The sequence below is a fragment of the Akebia trifoliata genome, chromosome 11 (assembly GCF_017979445.1).
Source record: "Akebia trifoliata isolate Shusen 1 chromosome 11, ASM1797944v1, whole genome shotgun sequence".
Classification (NCBI taxonomy): domain Eukaryota; kingdom Viridiplantae; phylum Streptophyta; class Magnoliopsida; order Ranunculales; family Lardizabalaceae; genus Akebia; species Akebia trifoliata.
In genome coordinates, this window is record NC_141385.1 from 15,217,711 (window position 1) to 15,228,932 (window position 11,222).

An 11,222-nucleotide genomic window follows, 5' to 3' on the forward strand; every position below is an offset into this window, starting at 1 on the left:
CTTGATTAAGTGCTTATGGGGAAAAAAAAACATTTGAATGCAATTTTGTATAATTTCCTTGATAATCTGTAATTCAGATCTCGGATGGGATCTTGATATTGGTTTTGTCCATCTTGTCCATTTGCCTTATCATTCTTCTCCCGCCTAGTCTCACACCAATCACTTACACGCACTTACTATTCCCTCATCTCCATACAAAGATGGACAGGTAGTATGGTAGAATCACCCTTAAGTACTATTTTTTTTAATGATTGTATGTCTATTTTAGTTATATTTGTGTATTTATGTTACATAAGTTGGAAGTTGTGTTCTGTTTAGAGACTTGCCAGCATTTTTTAACCAGTGCAACAAGGACTGTATATTTAGGTTAAAAACTTGGGTGACTAGTGTTTGTCATCTACCCAAAACAGCCCATTGATATATCATATTTATGCTCTTGATGTTCTGCAGGCATCTTGTAATGCACTTATATTTTAATTGGCCAAAATAATTAAACTAAGAACAACGTTACAGGCTGAAAAATCTTATCATGGTTTTAACAAAATATATTATTCTTAAAATGAGTTATTTGCATCTAAGGAGGTGCTTAGCCAACCAATAGAGGTTTGCCAGTCTATCAAGCCACAATGTTGTACTTAGCTTGGAAATTTCATATCAAATTTCATGGGGTAATTGATACTTAGTTTTTTTCCTTCATCATCATTATAAGTGACTTAAAGCTGCAATGTCTCTTTGGCTATATGGATTTTTAAAATACATTTTTCAGTTGCTTAGCTTTGTAATGTTTGAATGGTGTGTTTTAATTTTTAATTGGGGTATGATAAATAATTTAAGAAATTGGGGTGTAATAAGTAAAAGTTGGGGTGCCAAGCCAATAGCAGCTCTCATAAATTTTGAACTGGCAAACATGACCTTTGTGTCTATAATTCCCTTACTATTACATAATATCTTCTTTCTTTTGGGATATTTGCAGTTTTGCTCGAAGCTGCTAGAAAAGCTAACTTCAAAGATATATCAAGCCGAATAGCAGCCGGATTCTCATCTGGAAAGTATAGCATTCTAGTAAGGTTGAGTTGGGCAGATGTGTTACATAGAGAGACAATACATAATGTTTTACAATCAATGACTTTTTCCTTCTAAGGGGATGCAATTTTAAGTTTCTGTTCAACATTGCTAATATCTCTACAAATATAGGAACATTATGTGAATTATTTTACTAAGGCGTGTCTTTCTCTACATGTTGAATATGGTTTAGTGTGCCACTTTGTTTTGGTGAGATAATCTGTGCTATCGGTTGATGTTTCTGCTAATACTTTTGTTGGCATTGGTGGCCTGAAATGACAATTTTTTTTTCTATTTTTCTATGAATTAGGGTGGTGTTAGCAAATCTTGGTGTTGCTATAGAATCATTTTTTTATTTTATTTTATTTTATTTTCTAGTGTGTTTATGACACGGTATCTAATCGCTATTTTTGTTTGTTAGGTGCCACACTCCTAGCTTGGTTGTAATCTATGTTGTTGCAATCCTGTTGCATGATGTCTCATGAGCATTTTATCAAATTCATGTTCAAACTCATCTTTCCAAATATCCTCACATTAGTGTAAACAACTATGATTTACAAGTTTCATACCTTCATTTCAATAAATGTCCAAAGTCTACATCGTGACTCGATAGACACTCCTCAACATGATATTTAGATAGATCACACTTAATTTGCTTGAAGAATCTGTTGTTGATTTTCTCAAAATTTAATTTACCATTTATTTTTGTCGGACACTCTTTTTTATTTTTCTCAATTATCTAACATAATAGGTACCCGAGAGTAAAGGGTATTTGAAGGGTTGGTTCTGGTTCCTATAATCTTATACCTGAAATTGAAACTGGTAAGAATCAGAACCAAGGTTTTATTTAGGTTCTGATTCTGGGTATATGTGGAATCGACCTAAAATCGACCCATTGACACCCTTGGTATCTATTTACCATTGTCCGGATAGTAAACTTTGGATTCATGCTAACCTTTGGTGGATGTAACCTCTACATATATCCCTCAACTTCCAACTTTGGATAGAGCAAAATTATGATATAGAGATAAAACAAAACATATAGAGATTCTAACAAATGTGTTCAACCCATGCATCACCAAATCAGCATCAGTGAAGTGAGCAGTAATAGTTGGAATCTTGAAATCACTATCAGCCATGTAACATAAGCTAAGGTCCCCTTGTGGGTCCGGTGTAGGTTCATAAGGAATAGCCTTCTTCACCTCTGCTTCAACATCATCATACAAACCTCTTGGTATCATAGTCAAAGTAGTGCCAGAATCAATAATAATAAGGTTACCACCCTTAACATCACTACCACTACGTCACAAATCGGAAAAAACTACTAAATATGGTGGTAAAAACGACGGACTAAGACCGTTGTTTATTTACGACGAATTTTGTTGGTTGTTTAACCCTTAACGATGTCCATAATTATTGATTATTAACAACTAACTTAATCCGTCTTTAAATAACAACTCCAGTTACTATTGCCGCACCCACTTTTACTAATGCTACACCAACTTGATCATCTCTTGATTCAATTCTTAGTAGAGAAATAATTATTATATTAAACCAATTTAAATGAGATGATTCGAACAAGCCAAGATGACACACAAGTCGACTTAATCTTGGTGGGTACCATGGTAGGTAGAACAAGCCAAAACTTGATGAGACCAAGGCCCAAAACCAACCTCTTCACCCAAGTCCATTTTGTCCCTCCATGACATTTCGTGATCTCCAAACCCATTTGAGGAAATCTCTAAAGGGTTTATGCTGTTTACTAATGCCATTCCTTACTTCTTTGCACCCTTTATGCTCTGAAAGGTTCACTTTCTTCTTTGTTCCCCATTTATTTATTTATTATGTATAGTCTAGTTCTTGTAGTTAAGAGATCCAAATAAGACAAGGTTTGATGACTATTATATGAATTCACTCCTACATGCACAATGTGGAAAGTTTTGTGCATGGATAAGGAGAGAGGATGATTAGTAGCAAAAATTTGAAATGAAGAATGATTTTATTTTATTTGGTTTAGTAGGGTGGGTAGAAAAATTCAGGATTTTCATATTTCAAAAAACACAACAAACGCGTCGTTATTGAATACCTAGAAGATGTCTTCGAAGCCCGTACTCCTAAGTAAGACATGGATGACTGCGCCAAGGCTTTCTGTTGAATATTTGGAAGGAATCAATTCATTTTTTGATTTCATAAAGGCTAATAAACATAAATTAGGGGATGATGATTGGTATTGTTGCCCTTGTGTAAAGTGTCGTAATCTGATCGGGGGGAAGAAAACGATAAGCGATATTCGCACTCATTTGATTTGTGATGGTATAGATACATCTTACATTACATGGATCCATCATGGAGAAACTCATCCTAGAAGTTGTGCAAACATCGGGGACAATACACTTGCTAGTGATCATATTGAAGATGTAGTCCCGAACATGGTTGACATGGTAAATGATGCTCAAGCTTATATGGGATCTAGTACATCTATATATATGGATGAAATTGATGATGTAGATGATGTTCAAATTGAGAATGATTCTTCAGAGAATATTCAGTACGAGAAGTTGATGGAAGAAGCACTACAACCCTTATATCCATCGTGTGGAATTGGTGATACAAAATTATCGGTGACAGTTGAATTACTAAGTATGAAGGTTAGACATCAATGGTCTAATAGGAGTTTCACAGAATTATTGCAATTAATCAAAAGAATTTTACCAAAGGAGAACACTTTACCTGATAGAACCTTCACTGCTAAGAAGATGATCAAGTCTTTGCGTATGAAGCACGAGATTATTCATGCATGTTGTAATGATTGTATACTATACTGGAGAGAAAATGAAAATAAAGACAATTGTCCTACGTGTGGTGAAAGTAGATGGAAACCGATGAACTCATTGAAGTCAAGAAGCTCACGTATACCTTGCAAAAAGTTGAGATATTTTTCGTTAACACCAAGGTTGCAAAAAATGTACAGTGTACCGTGGATTGCAGAAAACATGACATGGCATGCAAATCCTGACTTAGTATCGAACGTATTAACCATGAATCACCCAAAAGATTCTTTTTGTTGGAAACAAGTAAATTGTAAATGGAGTAATTTTGGTGATGAGGCACGTAATATTCGGTTGGGACTTGCAACTGATGGATTCAATCCTTTTGGAAATAATAATAACTCTTATAGTTGTTCGCCTGTTATGATTGTTTCATACAATCTTCCTCCATCGTTATGCATGCGAAAGGAGTTTACTATCTTAACTTTATTGATTCCGGGAAAGAAAGGTCCAGGATACGATATTGATGTCTACTTGCAACCATTGATTGCAGAGTTGAAGGAATTATGGTCCACAGGAATTATAACGTATGACTCTTACACTAAGAGTAGGTTCAGCATGAAAGCAATTTTGTTATGGGCCATACACGATTTTTCAGCATATGGTCATTTGTCAGGTTGTAAGACCGCAGGAAAGTATGGTTGCCCTGTATGTAGTGAAAAAACATAATCAATATGGCTAAAACATGGGAAAAAATGTGCTTACATGGGGCATAGAAGATTTTTATCAGATTCGAGACATCCATTCAGGAGCCAAAAATCACAATTTAATGGGCATGAGGAACATGGGAAACATCCTCTACGTTTGAGTGGTGTTGAAGTATTGAACAAAATGGAAACCATTCAGACTAACTTCGGAAAGGTAAAAGACAATAAAAAGAAAAGGTCTGCGAATCAGAATGAATCTACTACATGGTCAAAGAGATCGATCCTTTTTGAATTATCGTATTGGAAGGTGAGTTAGGATTATCTTTCTAAACATTAATGTAATACGGTATAATATTAACTCATTCATGCTAACATATGTTTTGTCAATCTATAGGATCTACCTATTCGTCACAATTTGGATGTAATGCATGTGGAAAAAAATATGACAGAAAATCTCTTAGTAACAATCATGAATACAAAGAATAAGACGAAGGACGGTCTTCAAGCTCGTCAAGACCTAAAGGCTATGAAAATAAGGAAAAAGTTGTGGCCTGTAGAGATGAATGGCAAGTTGACTTATCCAGAAGCTCCTTTCTTATTGTCTCAATCAGAAAAAGAATTAATTTGTACTACTTTGTATCATTTGAAGGTTCCTATTGGATATAGTGCAAATTGGAAACATAATGTGAGTTTAGAGGACAATGAATTCAAGAACCTAAAGTCACATGATTATCACATCCTTATGCAACAATTGTTACCAGTGTTATTGATGCACGCATTCAAGGGTCATAAGCCATTGCGGGCTGCTATTCAACAACTATCAATATTTTTCAATGTCTTATGTTCGAAGATTATTAATCGTGTGGAACTTTCGAAGATGAAAGATCAAATTGTGGAAACACTATGTGTGTTTGAAAAGTACTTTTCTCATTCTTTTTTTGTTTCCATGACACACCTTGTTGTACACTTGACGGAGGAGGTGCAAGTTTGCGGACCCGTTTGATATCGATGGATGTATCCTTTTGAGCGGTAAATAAAATTTTAAATTAATGAGTTTATTTTTATAATTAAATTTTGCGTCAATCTGATATATGATTCATGTATTAGGAAGATGAAAACATATAAGCGATATGTGGTGAATCAAACATATCCAGAAGGATGTATTACAGAATGTTACTTTATGGATGAATCAATGATGTATGCCATGAATTACATATTCAATGGAGAAAGAGGAAGCCATATGAAAGCGAGGGATACGTTCATGGATGTTGATGGTGAATGTGCTTATCCTATTGATAAAAAGGAGAAGATTTTTCTTCTTGAAAATGTACAGTACCAGCAAGCGCTCAAATGGGTACTAAGTCAATCAATTGAAAATGTTGAGTGGGAAAAGTAAGGAAAATTTTTATTTTACTACATAATTGTTTTGTTATGATGGTTTATAGTTCATAATATATGAATGTTGCATTTATATGCAGAAATTACACTACCTACGTTCAAAGCCACGTATCTAGTTGTCAAACTCAAAGAGGTAATTCAAGAATAGAAAAGCCAATGGATTACATACCTTGGCTTAGACAACAATTACAGAATGAGGAGAACTCTACCTTGAAAAGGCTTGTTGATGGTCCAAAATTTGAAGCTATTTCATATAGTTCATACAAGGTAAATGGTTATGTATTTTGTACAGCGGATTCAGAAGTGAACAAAACAACACAGAACAGTGGGGTCTCTATGAAGGCTGTGACTAGCTTCAGGTCAAGTGTCAGGGATAAGAACGTTGTTAATAAAGAAGTTACTTACTATGGAATTGTCAAACAAATCTTAGAGTTGGATTATCATGATTTTAGAATACCGGTATTTTATTGTGATTGGGTTCGTATAGAAGACACAAACGGATATATAGTTGATCTAGAAACGAACTTAATTTATGTTAATTTAGGGAGGTTACAGAGAACTACAAGAGAAGTTGATGAGCCATTTATTCTTGCTTCTCAAGCAACTCAAGTATTTTATTGCAAAGATTGTAGTAGGCCTACAGAAGATTGGCATGTTGTCCTGGAAGTTCCAAAGAGATTGGATCTAGATGTTGATTCTTATGAAGATCCCTTAGTATTTGAGGCAAAAATGAATGGAAATTCATCAGCATCATTACTACAAGAAGATATCATAGAATATGATAACATGGATGAAGATGAATGAAAATATTTGTAAGCATGCATTTAATTAATTTATTTTTATTGTCATTGCCTTTATTTAAATTACTTGACTTGAAAATACTATTTGTGATTCCAGCACTATGTCATTTGGCCGATCATCATCCGCTCCTAATACGGCATCGGCATCAGTATCCGCATCCGCATCCATATCCGCATCAGCATCTACATCTACGATTGAGAGTATGTATAAATGGTGAATAGATTGTATTCATTTGTTCAATATTTGTTATCACGTTTTTGTTAATTCTTTTCATTTTTCATAGGTGGGCTTATCTAAGTTTAGTTCAATTTAAATGGACAACCAATCGGTCCTAACTCATCTCAATTATGCACTACTATTGGGCGGGTAGCAAAGATACATGTGCCACTTATATATGATAGGTGGACTAATGTGCCTACTAAGCTCAAGGAACAAATTTGGGAGTCTATCAGTGTGAGTGCATGTGTATTAAATGATTTATTTTTACTTGCAAATTGTAACTATGACTTATTACAAATATAACACATCTTATTTAATTTTCTTTGTAGGGCACCTATCAAATTCAAAAATGGCATAAGGATTGGGTAATCAAAAAAGCAAACTTATGTTGGAAAGAATGAAAAAGTAATCTCCGTCGAAACGTTTATGATAAATATCCAACGGATGCGGAAAGGAGAAAACATGTACCTCATTACGTGAGAAAGAAGATTGGGAGAGGTTTGTTGACTTCAACTCGACACCTGAGGGCCAAGCTTTGAGGACGACTGGGAAGCGTGTTAGACAAGAAAATAAAAACACTCATACCTCTGGTAGAAAGGGACAAGCCCGACTTGCTGATGAATTGGTAAGTTTAATATCATGTTAGGAATGAAATATGTATATATTGTTCATTTACCTATTTGACTGTTTCATTTATAGAGTAAAGAAGATCCTCATAAGGAGATTACCAGGACAGACATTTACATTGCCAGCCGTGCCAAAAGCCAACAAACTGTGAGAATAATTTATTTATTTATTTTCGTGATTTTCATCTTGTAATCTGAATGTGAACACCTCTTGTTCTAGTGTGAACACCTCTTCCATCACTCCCTCGGCAATAATTAATATATATTGTATTTGTGGTGCCAGTAATGTCATGATAACCCCATACAAATAGGAAAGGGAATTTATGACCACAAGGAATGATTATGAGTTGTCGTTCTAGAAACATGTAATCTCCATAACCAAAAAAAATAAAATAAATTATAGTAGAAGTTATGCTAAAACTTAGTTGATCAAATCATTCAAAGCAATAGCAACTTACTTGTTCAAATCCAGAACAGTCCCAATGTTGAAAATATATAGGTTATATGCACTATTGAAATCACATCCCAATGGAAAAATGGTTGCATTATGACACATCCAGGAGTGGGCAGCAAGGAGGCAAAGAAGTCAACAACTTTATTGGCCTCTCTATAACAAAAAATGATATCAACGATTTGGAACTCGATCAATAGGATCTTTATCTTCTTGGTAAGAGTTCTGAATCTCTAAGGGATCTCACAGCCTCCATTTAAACAATCTACAGCAATGTTGGAGTTGATTCTTGACCTTCATGAGAGTAATGTCGTGCTGAATAGCTAGTCCTTTGAATGAAAACAGGATTATTCTTGTTGAATTGGAAAGTACCTTTCTCAATAAGTTTCTACTATGTAGCTTTCATAGTCCTTTTGTTTGGGATTGTGGTTTTTGGATTGCTTGCTTTAACAAAATCATAATCATGGATAACTTGATCATAAATGGATTATTATTGATTACTTTTTCACTTATGCCAAATAAGCAACGAGTCTGGGAACTATCTTTTGTTATATTGTTATTTTTCTTAACAAGTTTGGTACCTACTTTCTTTGACTTTGGGCCTGTTTGTATGTTCTAACTTGTCTCAACACATCTTGTGGGAACTTTCTTTGAAGGCCTTCCATTTGGAATCTTGTATGGTATTTGGAAAGAAAGGAATATGAAAACTTTTGAAGGGGAAGTTGTAGACATTTGTGCTCTTTTTTCTCTCTAAAAAAGCCTTATATTGAAGTATTTGTCATTTAACATAGAGTTCAAAGGATTGGGCTTTGAGGATTTTGTGTTTGGATTGGTCGTTAATAGGGATGATTAATTTGTCTTTGTTGTAGTAGTAGTAGTAGAAGTCTTCTTCTTCTTTAACATTTCTCTTGGATCTCTTAAATTTGAAATCTCAATAATTCAATTTACATGAATGGTGAGCATCTATTTTGCTGTCCTTTTATCTTCCCCACATTTTATTTCCATTGATGTATGCCAACATCAAGGTAAGTTCTAGGAGTTGAGAGAGCATGCTATGCGACTAGCTAACTCGACTATAGACAAGGAGTCATGTGATGGAAGATGAAGCTAGTCCACAGGTGTAGACTATTGAGAAGGAGAAGAGTTGGCAATGTGAGTAGTGGGGTTGGTAGATGAGGATTTATTAAATTGAGTTGGACAACCATGTAGGTCCCAACAAGTCTCCTTGGTATGGCGACATCTTCCAATCAGTACATTTCAGCTTATCTTTGGAATCAATTGATCCCTTGGTTTTAAGAAAGATATTTTGCTTGTAAATTTCTATTTAAAGACCTCAATCTCGCTGGGAAGGAGAACCCAACTTATATAAAAGTTGCACCAATGAATTGGCTCCAAGGAGCATGACAATAAATGTAATATTACTGTAGTTTCTTTAACTAGGAGATAGAAATATGTCTCTTGTAGGTGATTCTGAGATCAAATGTGGCCTTTGATATTTTCTTGTCCTTGTTTCATATAAATATATTGTCTTCTCATGTCATGATTTATATTTCTTAATTATTATTTATTTTGCAGGAGGCCATCAATAGAATGATTGCTAATGACCCTTCTAATAAACATAACGATCTAGACCATGACCCCGTGGCTGTGGTATGTGCATTATTTTAATTAGGATATTTTTAATTATGATATAATGTTGTGTAGTAGGCATTGATATTAGTAAGTATGATATCATATCGTTAGTAGGTATTGATATTATACACTTTTTGTACAGGTTTGTGGTCCTGATAGTCGAGGTCGTGTTTGGGGAATGGGTTCAGGTGTTTCCAAGACTTCCGTGCGTGCTTCAATTCCTTACAAGCAAGCCTTGGCATATGAGACGACAATCCTTCATAATAGAGTGGATAAGTTGACTGAAGCGGTGCAAAAGATGAATGAGACTTTACAACAATCAAAATTTTCAACTAGGACACCAATGCGGTCTTCCACCAATCTCGATAGTTTTTCACAGGTACAACATTGGCATTTTACTTTTGATAGATGAGTGAACTTCTATTGTTGCACTGATATTGTCTACATGATTTTATAGGTAAGGCCTGATTCTTCACATCATGAGTCACGTTCTAATCCACCAAGCATACAGACAGGTCCTTGTAAGGTGAATCGCTTACAACGACCACATGATTGTGTTGCCGAAGGAAGAGTGATTGGTGCATCTAATGCAGATCCAGATAGTTACGATATTCTTATAGATGAGGTCCTTGATGGGAATGTGATTCTACAGAGTGGAGAAGGAACATTCGCTGATTTGACATGCGGTGATATTATTGATTGGCCCAAATTTCAAATAAAGTTTTACTGAACAGAGGTACTTTTCTTGCTTTATATTGTAGATAGACACTAAACATAAAAAATTATAATAAAATAATTAAATGTTTGACAATGATAGTTATGAGAACTCTTTTATTTTGTAATTTAATATATTTATCTTTCTTGCATAATTACTTGGATTGCTTTAGATAGTCAGTGTCACTACTATATATCTGACAATGTTTTTAATTTTTCAACCACAGATTTCGGCAATATGTTGCAAGGAGGAATGTATGTTATCCTTAAGAATCGCGACGTCATTCTTCCAAGGACCGAGAAAGATAAATGTTGATTTTGATTTCTACAAGTCAAGTGAAGTGAAGTTGGTAGAAGATATTTTTTGAGAAACTATTTTAAACATTGGGATGTGTATTAAAATCGACACCATGAAAACGGGGCATGTTGGACTGTGTATTGTACATGTAAAATTTGAAGGAAAATGGTTTCCATTTGAAAAATGTAAATTTTTGTTTTTTTTTGGTTTGTGTGTATTTATTTATTTTGTTAAATTTCAATATTTTGTCCAATGAAATTGTCATTTTCTTTTTAGGTGAAAAATATTAAAAATGACAAACAATTGGGGTTAATTTAAAAAAAAAATTCTGACAAAAAAACGACGGCTCTAAGCCGTCGTTTATATCTATTAATTTAATTTAAATTCGTCAAAATAAATGACGGGTTTGGGCCGTCGTTTTATTTTGACAGACCATAACCGTCGTTTTACACAACACATTCTTGACACGGCCCAACCGTCGTTTACTAAAAATGACATCGATATTTACAACTGCTCTTGCGACTGCGGGGGCCGTCATTTTTCTCA

General features: G+C 34.5%; 1 protein-coding gene and 1 long non-coding RNA gene across 2 annotated transcripts; both read left to right on the forward strand.

The window, feature by feature from the left end:
- Positions 1 to 7,025: 7,025 nt before the first annotated feature.
- LOC147391036 (uncharacterized) lies at positions 7,026 to 7,733 on the forward strand. The gene is made up of 3 exons (XR_015183099.1): positions 7,026 to 7,189; positions 7,285 to 7,580; positions 7,655 to 7,733. It is a non-coding gene; the product is annotated as an uncharacterized LOC147391036 (long non-coding RNA).
- Positions 7,734 to 9,505: 1,772 nt separating this feature from the next.
- LOC147391037 (uncharacterized) lies at positions 9,506 to 10,881 on the forward strand. The gene is made up of 4 exons (XM_086459522.1): positions 9,506 to 9,682; positions 9,807 to 10,043; positions 10,122 to 10,400; positions 10,606 to 10,881. Exons 1-3 carry the CDS (start codon positions 9,623 to 9,625, stop codon positions 10,392 to 10,394), a joined length of 570 nt encoding a protein of 189 aa, XP_086315648.1. The 5' UTR covers positions 9,506 to 9,622; the 3' UTR covers positions 10,395 to 10,400; positions 10,606 to 10,881.
- Positions 10,882 to 11,222: the final 341 nt, after the last annotated feature.

Excerpts from the sequence above, each read along its gene's own strand:
- LOC147391037 (XM_086459522.1), top strand. The coding sequence starts at position 9,623 with ATGATTGCTAATGACCCTTCTAATAAACATAACGATCTAGACCATGAC. Across the intron at positions 9,683-9,806 it reads ACCATGACCCCGTGGCTGTG|GTTTGTGGTCCTGATAGTCG; the intron begins GTATGTGCATTA and ends CTTTTTGTACAG. Across the intron at positions 10,044-10,121 it reads ATCTCGATAGTTTTTCACAG|GTAAGGCCTGATTCTTCACA; the intron begins GTACAACATTGG and ends ATGATTTTATAG.